We start from the raw sequence: 15,691 nt of genomic DNA on the forward strand, positions 1-15,691 counted from the left end.
GCCTCACGATATAGAATAACTCACGCAGTCAAACCCGCGATAAACCATATCGCAAGGAACCGTGTATCTTATGATATAGCTCACCTCAAGGATTGTGGCTAACCCAGGACTATTATATTCCTATCCCGAAGAGACACGCACGTGATCGTAGGATAAAGCGAGAGGATCAGCCGCAGGATGTGCTTAGTTAAGCATCGTCCTTCGTAGTTAACTATAGATCTACTCAGCGCTAGCATCGTACCCTTGAAAGGACTTAGCCCGAATAAGGCCTGTTGGAATCGGTAGTCGAGAGGCAGATCGTTGCCGTTGGAAACCCTGAGGAGTATAAGGTGGTCGTGTGTTTATCGTTGGCAGTTCGCATGAAATTGAAGGTAATATTACAAATCTCGTATGGGACCTAGTTCATGGAAGCTCCAATATGGGGGATGAGATGCCAGCGAACCGATGATATTTGGCAATGGCTTTAACCCCAGGGATCGTTCCTCCACGTGGCACATATCTCGGTAGTGGCATAGTCCCTCTCTGAGGAGTACCTCACGCTACCGATGCGCTCGCCTCGCTTCCTCGGTGTCTACATACGGGAAGAATATTGCCTCATTAACCATCAGACTCTATACCGTTTGTGGGTTTATTTGTGATTCTAGGTAGATTCGGTCCTATTGCGATAGCATAGGTCACTCATCAAGCGAGATCTGGGAGTATGACCTGGTCACCATTGCCACTTCTGGCGCGGTGCCTTCTGTAATTCCACCTCGATGCGAAACAACGCCTTGTACTCGCCTTCCCCGATCCCAGCTGGCACTCGAATTTGACAAACCCATAGCAGATACGAGGGGTGGGGCCCACGAAGACGTCCGAGGGGGGGAATCGTAGCCCGTGGACCTCGTGCGCCTTTCGTGGGCCGCCTCGATCAAGTCCACTATATCATCCCAACCACACTCCTCAGCCAACTTCAACGGAGTGTACCCATATTCCCCACTCGCATCAGGATCCAGGCCAGCATCGCTTAGCAACAACTCAACCACCTCTCGTCGTCCTGCCTCAACGGCGATGAGCAGTGGAGTGCGGCCCTCTTTGTCTACTCCTCCCGGGGAAGCACCCGCGGTGAGGAGGGCTTCTGCAACTTGCACATGGCCATTCTCCACGGAACACATGAGCGGCGTCATCCCATCCTTGCTCTCAGAGTTCATGTCAGCACCTTCCTCTAGAAGCATCTCTACGGCTGTCAGCCCCCCGCTTTCCGCCGCACGGGAAAGAGGGGTTTGGCCATTACTATCCCTACACTCAAGGTCAACCTTCCTTGTTGCGAGGAGTTGGTTCACGATAGTCGGGTAACCACCCCAGGCAGCCCATAATAACGGGGTGCGCCCTTCGTCATCCGGTGCATTGGTGTCCACCCTGTACACGGCAAGCAGACGTTCAACCACGGCGGCATGACCGCGTCCAGACGCCCATGAAAGAGGGGTTCGGCCAGTTTCGTTTCTGTGGTTGCAATCTGCCCTTCCATCAAGAACGAGTACTTCGATGACGTCCGCCCACCCTTCTCGCGCAGCAAGAGATAAGGGAGTTGCTCCTTTGGCATTGATGGAGTTTGGATCGACCCCTGGGGTGGCAAGTAGAAGCTGGACCACAGAGTCGCGTCCGTATTGGGCTGCTACTGCGAGTGGTGTGTTGCCGCTGTCTCGCTCACGTAGGTCTGGGTCAACTGTAGAAGTCTGAAGTAGTCGTTTTACCACCTCCTCGCCACCGTTATGTGCTGCAAGAGACAAGGGCGTTCGACCGGAAGAGTTCATAGAGTTAGCATCAACTCGGGGAACTTCCAATAGGAGTTCGACTACGGATATGCGTCTCCAAAATGCGGCGAGCGAGAGAGGGGTCCATCCCTCCTTATCCTTGTGGTCAGGGTTTACACGACTATCGGCAAGAAGAAGGCGCGCGGTATTTTCATGTCCTTGCCAGGCAGCGACTGATAGTGGGGTCTGACCCCGGGCATTTTCGGCGTTCGGATTGACTTTTTGATGACCGAGCAAGAGGGACACCACCCCTTCATGGCCATATTGCGCGGCAGAAAGCAGTGGCGTGCGCCCATCTTCATCTCGATAATCCGCATCAGCGCCATGTTGCAGGAGGGCTTCCACCACGGCGGCATAACCATTCGATGCTGCGCGAGAGAGCGCTCTATTTCCAGTACGAAGAACCAGGGGAGCACTGTGACTTAGCAACAGCTCCACGGACCCAGCATGTCCGTACCCTGCTGCTGATACGAGTGGAGTTTCCCCGTGGCCATTCTCGCAATCAATATCAACTTGGTGAAGTAGAAATGCCTTGATTACCGTTTCATCCCCGTTACTCGCAGCTGCGCATAGTGGTGTCTGTTTTGCATGATCCATGTGGTTGAACTCCACTCCACGGCCCATGAGCAAGTCCACAATCTTCCCGTGTCCATTATCTGCAGCCAGAAATAAGGGCGTTTGGCCCTCGTCATCCTGCCAGTCTGCATCAACCAGGTTATTCTCAAGCAATGCCACCACGACAGCAGCATGTCCACGCGCAGAGGCCCAAAGCAGAGGCGTTCGGCCAGAACTATCCTTCACATCCGGTGGGAACTTGCGAAGCAAAAGCCTCGCCGTCTTCTCGAGCCCGAAGTAGGCCGCAATATGAAGTCCGTTCATTCCGCGCGGACTGCGCTCACTACGTCCTTGACTCCGTTCAGCAAACATGGCCTGAGCCGCGCTAGATACGCGCTTCTCATGCTCCAGAAGTTTTAGCACCAAGGAAGTCTCCTCAAACAATGCGGCCTGTACGTGGTAGCCCCAATTCCGCGACGCATAATCATACAATGCATATTGGTCCAGGCGAGCCTTGAACTCGGTGCCTGTCGCGCAGGCTCCACTATCGAAGGAAGTGAATGTCAAATACCTAAGAGTAGCTTCGGCAATCCTTTCGTGTGCATCGTGAAACCATTCCTGCCATGTCCGTTCGAAATACTGCTGTGTTGTGTAGTGAACCAAGCGGATTGTCGCCCGTTCCCCGTCCACAATGACCAATCCTTTACATACACTGACAAGTAGCCCGATGTCCGGGATGCTCAATCTATCAAACTCTGTGTGTCTTTCTTTCACTGCTAGTGCATGCTGGAGCTCAGTCGCGAGTAGTAGTCTCCGACTACAGCAAATCCAGGACAGGACTTTTAAAGCGAGTTCGCGCAAGCCTTGCCGTTGGCCGTGAATGTTGTTCATCGCTTCCAGGTACGATTTATCGTATCCGTCGAAGCCTCTGGGTAGGGTCTTGAGCGTGTCCTTTATGTCTCTTATGGATATTTTATCCAGCAATGAGGTCAAGTGGAGCTTCGCTAGCAGAAACCTATTTACTCTCGTTAGCCTTCCAGACATCACGAGAGGGCTATTCATGGCCCACCTTACATTCCGTCAATAGCCTCAATAATGCCTGTCTTGATTTCATCTTCCAGCCCTGGGGTCTCGGATACAAAGGCGGGTAACTCCCCAATATGTGAGCCTAAGTACTGCACAACATCCTCTTCTGTCGCCCTGATATCGATCAGTATACTTTCTTTGAACTCGCCTGTAATCTCCGGGACGAAACGAGAGGTGGCGAATATGTTAATCCCGGTTTTTTTTTGAAGAGCAAAGAGTTCTCTAACTAGCTGCTTCGGGGGACTTTCAGAAGTGAGCACCTCGTCGAGAGCGTCAATCACGATGAAGGTCCTTTCAAACCGGGCGATTGTATCTTGTAGAACATCCACTATTTCACGAAAACTCGGCCGGCTGCCAGTTCGTTGGTGGCGATCGTACATACTCTTCACCATCTCAGGCGTGTATGATAGCTGTCGGACTAGCTGCCTCAATAGGCTCAGAAAGATACAGCTGTGGGTTTGCTCGGCTTCATTCTGAACGCTACAGTATATGCATGCAATCCCCACCGCAGGATTCACCTCAAACCGTGATCGAAGACGGTCCACTACCACTGCGGTCATAACCGTCTTTCCAGCACCGGGCATGCCTCTGCAGTAGATGGTTTTGTTACGTTCAGCCACCCATGTTTCGAAGCCAGAGGTCTCCATGAGCCATGTCCCAGTTCCCTCTTGACGTTGGCGTAGGATATCAGTTTGTTCAGAGCCGTAGTCCTTTGGGGACAGCCATACAAGCAGCTCGTGTTCCTGGGCGGTACTTATTGATGAGTTGATTATGGATACACCCGTCTGGATATTCGATAACACATCCAGTACTGTTACCATAGTCAGTCGGCACCTTGTTCATTGCCTATACTAAACTAGGGGAGACTCTAAAGTAGCTAACCTTCTTTCATTTCCACAGCCTTCGCCGCACGAATCTCCTGCGGAAGGATCACGCGAAGCAGATCTTTGGCATATGCAGCAGCCGTCACCGCCGCATAGGGCTGCCAGGTATCATTTTTGTGCGAGTCCGAGTAGTCGCTGATACCCCGGATCACCAAGCACGGGAAGTTATCCATTAGCCCTGCAGCCTCCATCTCGAAACATGCCACATTCCAAGTCTTACGCAGTTCATCCCGATACCGAGGATCCCTCATGACTGTATTCCCCGACGCGATCAACCCATAGTGCACCACGGGTGCATCAGATTTCCTGGGTGCGCGGGTCTCCGTTAAATTAGTGTTGCAGCGCGTACAGTCTTCTTCTCCGCCCTCGTGGTCATAATCCACTCGATATAGACGGTCATTATCCCTGCCCGGGTGTTGATAGGCTTCGAAGAGTTCTAATGTCTCCGACAGCTGGCCGATACGGGCGATGTAGCGATTCATCTCTCCCCTACCGAAGGGATGATCTGACCGTAAGAGTTTCATCGCAGTCAGCAGAAACATCGGCGGTTTGTTCAGATGGGACTTCTTGTGAAGCCTTCCATCTGCTCCCCGCTGCCCCAAATCATAGTGCACCACTCCGCCTGATAGAGTCAGTCATCTATTATTTTATTTATTTCAGAATGAAATCATTTCCGCGGGAAAAAAAAAGAAAACACAAGATACCAGCTCACCTTGATCACCCTTCGGCTCGCTAACAACCACATCCCCCAATCGCATATCCTCACCAGGCCTTCCAAACCGTGCCGGGTTCGGCGCCGCACCCCCAATCCCCACCATCAACCCGAACCGCAAATTCCGAAACGTGCGAATCATATTCGTGGCTGTTTGTGCCGCTGCGCCGACCCCGTATACTGCTGGGAATGCAATAATCACGTTATGCTCCCCCATTTTTCCAAGGAGGTAAGCGTTATCATCCTTCTCGGCGGCCGGGAGCCTCTCGTGTTCCTCGTCCAGCAACGCCCGGGAGGCGTTCAGCTCACATTCTAGCACGCATACCCATCCGACGGTATAGTCATCGTGAGTGAGTTTTATTTGGCCCATGGGGACGGAAGGGTCCTCAACAGGACCTGGGAGCTCTGTTTTCTCTGGGATTTCACTTGCGGGGAACTTGTGGAGGGGTCAAGGTCGCAGTTGGCTAATGCGAGGGAAGCGTCAGCCTCCATTTTGGGAGTAGTCTAGTGGTTAGGTCAGATAGCCAAGAGGAGCCAAGAGGAGACAAATTTATTAGGGGTAAATTCAAATAAGAATGCTCCTCATTCGAATTCAAAAACATTTGGCGTAATCATTTGTATTCGAAATGCAGATATTCGTGATTTCATTCAGAGTCAGGAGTTGGTGAATCATGGGTCTGATGTTCTGCAGCATCGCGATCATCTGTAGTCTTCTCATTTACATGGCCCGTGGGCAATGCCCACCAGCCCGTCCATGGGCAATGTCGCAGTCTAGTCGTATTTAACCTATAAAAACATTAGAAAAGGCCTATAAACTTATAGAGGACTTACCTTTTACACTAACTTGATACGATCCGCCGATTCTCTCGCGATCTCGCTTGATAGTATAACGAATTCTCCACCCTTTGACCGCCCACTGCTTAACAAGCTGGAAGCTCCAAGCTTTCAACGAATTCATAGAGGTGGCTTTCACTCAATTGATTGCCAATATCACAGGTGGAGTACCTAGATATAAGCTATCGCACTATAATATGGATTATATTCTCAACTCCCTTCGGGTGATCTAAGCGGTTAGTCTTTCTATTTTCTTTGACACTCTATCATATGGTCACGAGCCCGATCTAATAAGTGTCAAACAGCAAGAAGAAATATATGCATACAATGCCAACGATGCCGTAAGACACTACCAACGGCTCGCATATCTTTCCCTACACTTATGTCTTTCCTATATCGACATTCCTCTCAGCCATTGCCTTTGCGCAGACCTTCACAGATATATATATTGGCCTATTGACCAACATTCAGCAGCGTACGGCTCGAAGCTTGGGATCCGATTCAGACTCGATCGTCTACGTTCTGGGTCAGGCACTCGGCCAAGAAGGCCAACAGTCTGGATGGTATCGCTTCATCCAGGGCAAGCACCCGAGCGCGGAACCTTTCTTAACGTTTTAACCCCAATTCGGGGTAACGGCAGTGTGGTTCTTGAAGTCTCCGGTCCTATGAATTCTCAAACGCAAAGGGTGGTCTTCGTAAACGGCGCTTTAGTACCATTTGTGGTGCCTTCCCAACTCATCGGTCAAATCTTTCATGGGGAAACCGTGTTGAGCGAAATTGTTGTCGATTTTCCTTTTTCACATAATGTGATGCATGGAATGACTTTGGCAACTGTTGTAGATGGTGGAACGGAGTTTATAACAGCTGACGATGTTACAAGTGCAACTATATATGGACCAGCTGTTATTGAGATAGCATAGCGCTGGTAAGCATGCATTGAAAAGAGAATAGTAGATGCTGAACATTTCATGCCAGCTCAAACTATGCGGAATCAATTTCAATCGAACGTTAGATCAAATATCTTTCATATATTACACCTTCAAGCCTAGATATAATCTCTACCGAGTAAGTTCTTTCCTTCTAATTCCTTTCGTTTAAGTTAATATATCTTAACCGAGTTAGTTTTCTAATATTAGCCCTGTATTCTAGCTTTTATATAATACTGACAGAAAGCTGGTGTACATGTAATAGTAAAAGTCCTGTGTTTAATTGACTATATATGTACTTTCCTTATGGTTCAATGCTGTACACAATTCTCACTTATTACTTACGCTTACTATCAGATTTCTTCATACATGATTAGTTGGCCGCCAGATGGATTTTGATGACATTCATAATTATAGAAAAAAAAAAAAAAAAAACCAAAACAAAACAAAACAAAACACAGGATATCTTGAGTGGTTATATAAGAGCAAATACGTACACAGCTTTGCGCCGAACACCGTGGTTGATGGTCGGGATGATAAATGATTAAATGATCAATGCAGTGCACATCTCAAAGATCTTTTCGGGACTCCTCAGTGCTGGATGGAGTTCCCGGACCTGAGCTGGCCATATCCCAGCTTCCATCTTCGCTTCGACGCCGACGACGCTCTCCGCGCTCTCTCATGGCATCACGGATCCGTGAACTAACGTCCTCAAGAGGGTCTTTCTGGGTGAGAGGGCTGAGCGGCATGAGTCCGTGCCGAGACCCAGGTCGGCCGCTAGCAGATCTGCTGCGGCTACGATCACGACTAGGAGGCCGTGTGGAGAAGAAGCCAATGTTGGCGAGGTTGTGGAAGGACTCGTTGCGGGGGAGGGGCTCTGACGAGGGCATTTTCTCGGTATGGTCTGACACGCTGGTTCTTTTGATCTCCGGCAACTCGTTTTCGGCCTTGGTATCGATATTGCTCGCTTCCCGGAATGGATCGGTGACAACCCGAGCGGCATCGAAGTCGGGGAATAGCTCGGGTCCCATGGTATTGATCGCATCCGTCACTTGGTGAGCCAGTGCAGCGCGTCGCTCTCGAAGCTTCACCAGTGTGTTGGCCGATGATGGATTCAGAGACAGAACAAGCGGGCGAAGGGATTTGATAATATCCATGCCCACTTCACCGATCCGAAGAGCAGCAAAGGTGATTGTGGGGAAGAGTACCATGCCGATCATCACTACCGACCACAGTGGCACCCAGTCTGGAACCATTCCATTAACTCGGTTCCAGTACGTCCAGTAAGTGAGGGAAGCAGTATAAAAGGCATAGAGTGCCGGAGCAAATGCAAGGGCGATAAGAAGCTTCCATGTGGCCATAACATCTCGGCCTTGAAGTTTCACAGTAGAAGCAGCCAGTGCTTCCTTGGACTTCTTTGCGGAGAGGTACTTTGTTGCGATGAAAACGGGGGTAAAGAGCAGGAAACCTGGGAGCGTCCCGATTGCCAACAGTGCTAATTTGCCTAGGCGGTAAATCAACGTAGCCACCACCTGCAAGATGGAGAATTTGGCGTAGATCACTTGGTGGTCCCGGATTCCAAGAAGACGAAGCTGTTTGTTATATCCTACAATAGACTTGCGTAGCTCGACGATCCGGGGATCGTCTTTGAAATGAGCGTAACCTTTCACAAGACGGCGGTTCAGCTCTACAACCATAGGGAGAGGAAGATTTTTGCCTTTGGTGTTGTACAGACGACGGGCAGCTTGAATGACCTTTGAATTGTTAGCGGAAGCAAATTTCCCGAAATAGAAAGAAACTTACCATAAGAGTTTCATAATCGGGACTAGTGACGGTGACCGAGACAAGACTTCCGTAGATGATTTCCAGCAGAGCACCGACAGATTCCCGTCGTTCACCTTGCTTGAACTGCTCCACCAATTCCGAGGGAATGTCAATTGGAGTGCCAAACTCAATAACGGCCCTGGAACGGAACTTGTGGGCATGGAAATAATTCATGCCACAAGGCACGATCTTCAAACCACAGTCCGGGTTTTCAGCCAGGGTACCTAGAGCCATCAGGGCGACACCAGCTGTATCATGTCAGTAAATCTTTCCGGTCTTTTGGACACAAAGTGCTTAAGCTTACCTTTCAGGGGAAGTAGTGTAGTACGATCATGGCTTCCACCTTCCGGGAAGATACCGACACAGCCGCCTGTGCCTAGTCTTTTGAATACTGCCTGATAGACTGCGGTCTGATCCACATGCGGAGCAACCTTGAATTTGGTGCCCTTGAAATCTGGATCCTGCTCGGATGCATCTCCAGTGAAATTTCCATCACGGTCAATGTCTTTCCGCCCAGTAAGCTGGGTCAGCGCATCCCTGTGCTTGAAAGCCTTCTTGAGCACCAATTCCTCCGGTCCCTTGATCTCGGCGATCGCGGTACTGTGTGACGTTCCGTTGATGGTGGGCAGGGCAATAGTTCCGTCCTTTTCGAAGCCCTTTCCTTCAAAGTTGGTTCCAACACCTCGCAGCAGAGTTGGCTCGTTGATCGGGTCGGGAAGATAGATGGTGCCGGTCCCGGGTTTCAAGTTGTCCATAGCACGTGCCACGGGCAGTGTCCCAACTGCTCTCGCCAGAAATCCGATGAACTTGCGTTTGAACGACTTGTCCGCAATAAGCCATGAGATCCGACGTTGCGCTTCGCTGCGAATGACGCGCATCAACACCAAAGAATCCACGAACTGAGCGAACATCCATCATTAGCATCTTGTGTGGTATGTCGTGGCCGGAAGCGAGCGGCATACCTGGTTCGCATGGGGAGCTGCCACCAGAATGATGGGGCCGCGACGGGGGATTTTCCATGAGCCTCGGGGATGGACTTCGCGGAAGAAGAGGTCAATGAGCACGGAGAATGTCCAAAGGACCAAATCATACATCCACCCAACGAGGGGTGGGATGTACTGGCCTTTGTCTCCCATTGTGCTGTAGAAGCCCGATGGGCAGTTTCCGGGGGAAAATAAAGCTGGAGGGGCGTGAGAGGGTCGTCAAAGGGTTATGATTGTGTCGACATGGAAGTCCCTAGAGAAAAGATAAACGTTAGTACGGATAGCCGGAATAGCTTGGGATCCACCCACTTGGCTGTTTCGAGCCTCAAAACACCATGGACTATTCAATATATTTGATAGGCAGGATATCAGAACATGAAAGCAAGAAAGAAAACATGAGAAGAGGGGAAGAGTTGAAGTTCGAATCTGGAAGGTTTGAGAGCCTTAGCGCGCTTTGACTCGGACGCTTCTAGAACGTGACATGTTAGACACATTATAAGGACTTACGGTTGAAATTAGACTTGGAAAAGAAGTATTCTCCTGTTCTTTCTGTGTGCATGTAACTGTTACATGCTACATAACATAAGTTAATAAGTTAAAAATATGATCAGTCACAAGAAAAGCGCTGAACCTCTTATAACCCCCTCCAGCTGAGCACAGGCCATATCATTGCGACATGACAAAATGGGATCCCAGTATGAGGTCAACTTTTCAACTTTCCAACTTTCCAATCAAACACTCCCAACACACATATGCAGAGTGGCTGTTGGGATTCGGTGATCAAAGCGTCATGCGGCTATTCCAAGTTTTTCATGGGATCGGCCAGGAAGCTATAGCCGCATGGGAGTGCGTAAAGCAATAAGCTTAACGCGGTGGAGACAATGTGTTTTATATACATACCTAAGTAAAATGGTTGATATAGTTAACTACATAATATACTGGAAATAAGACCAAAATAATCTATAGATATAATAATAATAAAAAAAAAAGCGATCAGTTTTCCACGTATAACGTAGAAGTTCCCCCTGCAGGTTTGTCTCCCCGCCTGCCCCGCCTTTCCACTTCGACTTCCTTCGATTTGATATCGCAAATCTACACTTCACTCGAGACCCTCTGAATAGTCACTTTTTGATCTTGTCTTTGGGGAAATCTACAGGCCTTGTTTTGGTCCCTCCCCACGCCCGTCTACACCCAATATCCACACACCACCACCTTTCATCTTCCAACTTCCCAGCTTGACAACTTGATCACCATTCTCCTGCTGGAGGTTGGGCTGATATAAAACAGTATCACATGCGCCTGGAATGATCTCGCATCATGTCTCTCAAGTATGCCTCTGTTCACATACCTGTTTCTTCCCGGAGCCAGCCAGGACCAGACCCATATAACTTTGAAGCATCTATACTGACTGCCTAGTTGGGTAATGCTTGATGACCAGGACGGCTTCGTCCGTCTTCCCAACGAACGTTTGATCTACTCCTCCCCACCTCGTACTAGTGTCTCTTTGACTCCACCGTCCGGATACAAAGGCGTAGAAAAGCTTTCGATCCAAAGCAGTGCCGGCTGCATCCACCTTACCAACCAACGAGTCAGTATTCATGTATATCCTTGTCTCCTCATCACTTTAACCCTCGCTAGGTTGTCTACCTTCCCGCCTCCAGAAGCAATGCCTTCCAGTCCTTCTCGTCACCTCTCTTGAATGTCCGTGACTCCCATGTATCAGCACCATTCTTTGGACCAAATGTATGGACAGCTCTAGTCCAACCAGTATCCGGAGGTGGCATTTCACCGTCCCTCCCTGCCGTTCAGTTGAAAGTGACATTCAAGGAGGGTGGAGCCTTTGACTTCCACACCAACTTCGAGCGGATCAAGGAACGCCTCGAGCAAGCTGTTGAGAACACAAGCGAGGGCACCCGAGGACAGCAAAATGTGGATCTTTCAGCAGTTCATTTGGAGGAGTTGCCTGCATATGAAGCTCCGCCTAATGCTAGCCAAAGTGCTAGACCCAGCCAGACACCAGAAGAATCGCAAAGCAGTCGAGTATCTGACACCGGTACCGAACCCGTGGAGCCACCTCCATGTTACGAGGAGGTCCAGTCGCAAAGTGTTGCCCAGGAGCTGGAAGAGAGGCTGCGACGGGCCACCTAATCTTTCGGGAGTCTATTTCAACATGCCATTCTATCACATATTTGAACTGGCCTCATTTTTATTCTCATCTCATGTACATTATGTCCCCATCAATTAGCAATTAGCGATACGAAAGCGGTGGTTACGCACTTAGACATGGAGACAGGAAGAGTTGATATGCTCGCCAACATTGATTCCCAGCAGACAATAATAGAATTTTCCCGTATTTCCGAGATCCCTAGATCAAGCAGAAATAACTCCAGTATTAAATTCCTCATAAACTGCAATCGTCAAGTCTTGGATGGGATTGGAGCCCATTGGCCAATCACGTGCGGCATAATTGGCGTCTCTCAGCGGCCGGGCCTTTCCGATTTTCCAGTCCGAAAGGAGCAGCTCTTGGGCAAAACCAACAACCTCCCTCAATTACAACCCCCTTCCGCTTTCCCACCCCCCACACAAGACCTCCGGTCATCATTCAATTGATCTCTGTCGCAATGGGTCTCTCCGACTTTTTCTCTGACGTCGTCTCCTCCTTCGGTTTCACCGAGGCCCAGGCTGAGGCTCCTGCTCAAGACACCGAGACCGAGACCACCACCCAGGAAGAGCCCGCCGAGAAGGAGGAGTCCGCCTCCACCGAAACCACCGAGACCGAGTCCGCTGAGGAAACCCCCGAGGAGACCCCCGCTGAGGAGGAGTCTTCCGAGGAGGCTCCCGAGGAAGAGGAGGCTGAGGCCGAGGAGGAGGAAGAGGAAGAGGAGGAGGAAGAGGAGCCTGAGGACCTCAAGCCCAAGCTCGAGGAGGGTGAGTGACCTTGTTGTTTTTTTTCTGACTTTTGCTTTTTTGTTCGCGTTACATTGTCGCCTATGTCATGCGATCGTTGGACGCGAGTTGTTCGCACCAATTGGCCTTATATGTCAAGATCCGCGCCTGGGTTATAAAACCGTCAATGGCATTGCAAAGACATATTTCACCGGCTTTCTCGATCGGAGACTAACTACTACTCTCAGAGTGCGCCCACTCCGCCGTCTGCGCTCCTTACAAGCACCACTATGACGAGTGCGTTGAGCGCGTCACCCGCCAGGAGGAGGATGAGGATTACAAGGGCCCCAAGGAGGACTGCGTCGAGGAGTGTAAGTGCGATTGCTATTAACGATGGGGCTAGAAAAAACCATGGAATTCCCTCCCATTGAGTCCTGATTGTGCGACTAACATAACCCCCAGTCTTCCACCTCACTCACTGCGTGACCGCCTGCGCTGCCCCCAAGCTCTGGAGGGAGCTGAAGTAAACGACTCTTCCATTGAGTCTTGATTTCGGCGTTCCATCCAACCCTCGCATCGACCTGGCCCACGAATAATCTTCGCTCTCCACCGCATCGATACGGGGCACCCCTTGGACCGAAACGCCGGAAGAAAAACCAATCCCGCTTTTATGATGGCTGCTAAGGCGGACTGATAGCCTGGTAGCTTGCCGCCTTGGATTGAGAACGCAGGATCGATGCAGAGACATGAAACCTTGTTTTCTGGTCGTTCTTTGCGTATTTGTGCGCATATGTATTGTGTTTTCAAGGCAGGGAGGAGGGCTCAGAGGAAGCAACAAAGAATAATAGATCATTTGCCCTCCTCTTTCAAGCCTTGTGTGTACAGATAGCTGGTCTTCCGCCTGTTCGAACTGTGCTTTTGTTTATTCTCTTGTTTTAAAACAAATCTCATCTGTCTAGATTGACATTGTGCCGTGGTAGGCTAAGCTTCTAGCTATCATCCCACTACAGGATGCATATAAGTCGGTTCGGTATAGTCATGGCCAGATTGTTGATCCAAAAGTATGCTCAATTTGCCAACTTAGACTCATATATAGATCCGAATCGCGTCAAGTCCCTGTGGGTGGTCATAAATTCAAAAGATATTAGGGTAACATAAACGGGGTATGACCCGTCCTGATCAGGACAACAGAAATAAAGTCTCGTCAAGAGCACCATGTGCATGGTGCATCAACAAATAAAAAAGAGCCAACCGTCACGGCTCTTCCAAACCGTCGAGAAGGATAAGTCGCACATCCCAAAAGAACCTTGATAGTGACACAGTCCTCAAGTCTTGATCAAAGTATCAGTATCCACAGCAGATTCATCAGACCGAACTCTCTTAACATTATCATCCGTGCGAGCCACCTCCCCAACCTCCTGCAACTCAGCCCCACGGTCAACCTCCCACCTACGATGATGAACATCCCTCCCAAAAAGTCCAATCGTCAACGGAAAGGGCGCAGCCACAACAGCAACAACAGCCGCAAACACCAACGCATTCCGCATATTATACGGCGGTACAGCCCCAGCCCCAGCCTTCAACGCATCCTGAATAAGGATAAAACAAGCACCAAGCAACTGCCCACCCGTCCAGCAGATGGTACTCCCAATCTCCGATGAGAGCGGATAAGTAATCTCAGCCAGGTACTCTAGCGCAATGGGCAGCAAGGCAAACGACGCCGCGCCCAGCAGCGCCATAACCACATACGAAGGCGGGATTCCCGCCGCACTGCCCGGCGCGAAAATAAGTCCGATATACGTGACGGCCACTATAAACACCAACACCCGGATACTGCCCAGATAGTGCTTGTACCGGTCTGTTATCGGTGACATAATCGCCGACGTGACGAGTCCCACCACGATCAGGATGGCGCCTGCTATACCTGCTTCTGTCTCGGAGAACCCGTGAGGACTGAGGATTTGATTTAGCAGCGAGGATACGCTGTTGAAGAAGCCCACGTATACGGAGAATGGGATGAAGATCTGCCAGAATTCTCGCGTGTTAGTTAGTTCGCGCACTGCGGCGCCCAGTGGTGTGTGTGGCTTTGCGGAGGATGCGCTTGCAGGTGTTGGTGGTGAGGCTGGGAGGAAGAAGGATGGAAGTGCTGCGACGGTGGACTGTTGGTTTTACGTGTGTGAGCGAAAGGTAGAGAAAGGACCAATGGGTGGGTTGGGATATTTTGGGGTTGGGTTTCACGTACGATGATCGAGATGTACAGGACCATATTTGGGATATCGGAGGGTTTCGATGCCCACTCCGAGTCGATTAGCTGACCCAGGGCTGCGCCGAGTGGGTTGGCTAGACTGGCGACTGCTGTTGCGCTCGTGCGCCCTTTATCAGAGAACCAGAGCTCGCTGTATCGGGTTGGTGCGCAGAGGCAGAAGGGTTGCGCGAATCCTATGAGGATCTGGCCGAACATTGCGAGCCCGAAGATGCCGCCGTTTGCTCTTGTGCCGGCATATCTGAGCCAATTACCGACTAGTAGGAGTGTGGCGGTGGTGATTATAGCTGGTTTGGGGCCGCCTTTGTTTAAAATCCAGATAACGATGCTGGGAATCTGGTTAGTGAATGGGATACTTGGAGCGGGGGGTTTTTTTTTCCCTTATCTTTTTTTTTGGTTTTCAAAACAGCAATTTATGCATACTTACGGGCTAACAGCACAGAAGGCGAAGAGATAGCCGGTGCTCATCCAGTTAATAGCGCTCTCCGAGACATCGAAGTACTCGGCTGCCGTTGTCGAGATGGACGAGAAGGTTAACCACTGTATACGAGAGTCAGCGCACATGTAAAGTTGATATATGGATTAATCGAAAAGCGTAAAGAAGCGCATACATCCCAACTAACGACGATATTCAGCAATACCAGCTGGGCCAAACCCCAGAAGCGTCGCTTATAGACCTTGTAGATAGGTCGAGAGCCCTGCTCTGCATCTGGAGAGCGCTCAGAAGTCGACATGTCCACAGCGAAGTGTGACAGAGCAAATCCATTCCGTGCGGGCCTCTATAAGAAAATAGAACAAAGCGGCAGCTCACCTCTTTTTAGTCTCTTGGCCCATATCATGTTACTCTGGGGATCCGAGGTACACGCAATGGGTACTTGGTAGTACTTGATCAGCCCTACTGCGACGTTGCATTACGCAAGTACTATAGAGTACTTTAAGGTAGTA

General features: G+C 50.1%; 6 protein-coding genes across 6 annotated transcripts; 2 read left to right on the forward strand and 4 right to left on the reverse strand.

Annotated features, from left to right (window-relative positions):
• Positions 1-674: 674 nt before the first annotated feature.
• N7537_007877 (uncharacterized protein) lies at positions 675-5,400 on the reverse strand (the record flags this gene model as incomplete). Its single annotated transcript, XM_056898932.1, has 4 exons — positions 675-3,363; positions 3,423-4,245; positions 4,668-4,940; positions 5,031-5,400. 4 exons carry the CDS (start codon positions 5,398-5,400, stop codon positions 675-677), a joined length of 4,155 nt encoding a protein of 1,384 aa, XP_056751008.1.
• Positions 5,401-5,674: 274 nt separating this feature from the next.
• Positions 5,675-5,988, reverse strand: N7537_007878 (uncharacterized protein; the record flags this gene model as incomplete). Its single annotated transcript, XM_056898933.1, has 2 exons — positions 5,675-5,816; positions 5,882-5,988. The coding sequence occupies 2 exons, from the start codon at positions 5,986-5,988 to the stop codon at positions 5,675-5,677; spliced, it is 249 nt and encodes an 82-aa protein (XP_056751009.1).
• Positions 5,989-7,359: 1,371 nt separating this feature from the next.
• N7537_007879 (putative glycerol-3-phosphate acyltransferase Sct1) lies at positions 7,360-9,997 on the reverse strand (the record flags this gene model as incomplete). The annotated part of the gene is made up of 5 exons (XM_056898934.1): positions 9,907-9,997; positions 9,577-9,850; positions 8,919-9,513; positions 8,594-8,862; positions 7,360-8,544 (listed from the first exon to the last, which is right to left on the reverse strand). Exons 2-5 carry the CDS (start codon positions 9,748-9,750, stop codon positions 7,360-7,362), a joined length of 2,223 nt encoding a protein of 740 aa, XP_056751010.1. The 5' UTR covers positions 9,751-9,850; positions 9,907-9,997.
• A 917-nt stretch (positions 9,998-10,914) lies between these two features.
• Positions 10,915-11,745, forward strand: N7537_007880 (GRAM domain-containing protein; the record flags this gene model as incomplete). Its single annotated transcript, XM_056898935.1, has 3 exons — positions 10,915-10,925; positions 11,014-11,185; positions 11,236-11,745. 3 exons carry the CDS (start codon positions 10,915-10,917, stop codon positions 11,743-11,745), a joined length of 693 nt encoding a protein of 230 aa, XP_056751011.1.
• Positions 11,746-12,117: 372 nt separating this feature from the next.
• Positions 12,118-13,446, forward strand: N7537_007881 (cytochrome b-c1 complex subunit 6 family protein). The gene is made up of 3 exons (XM_056898936.1): positions 12,118-12,525; positions 12,732-12,854; positions 12,946-13,446. Exons 1-3 carry the CDS (start codon positions 12,219-12,221, stop codon positions 13,008-13,010), a joined length of 495 nt encoding a protein of 164 aa, XP_056751012.1. The 5' UTR covers positions 12,118-12,218; the 3' UTR covers positions 13,011-13,446.
• Positions 13,447-13,808: 362 nt separating this feature from the next.
• N7537_007882 (putative cell surface receptor/MFS transporter (FLVCR)) lies at positions 13,809-15,480 on the reverse strand (the record flags this gene model as incomplete). Its single annotated transcript, XM_056898937.1, has 4 exons — positions 13,809-14,642; positions 14,726-15,074; positions 15,174-15,286; positions 15,358-15,480. 4 exons carry the CDS (start codon positions 15,478-15,480, stop codon positions 13,809-13,811), a joined length of 1,419 nt encoding a protein of 472 aa, XP_056751013.1.
• Between the last annotated feature and the right edge of the window lie 211 nt (positions 15,481-15,691).

Source organism: Penicillium hordei, assembly GCF_028827395.1.
Source record: "Penicillium hordei strain IBT 12815 chromosome Unknown utg000004l_segment0_segment0, whole genome shotgun sequence".
Classification (NCBI taxonomy): Eukaryota; Fungi; Ascomycota; class Eurotiomycetes; order Eurotiales; family Aspergillaceae; genus Penicillium; species Penicillium hordei.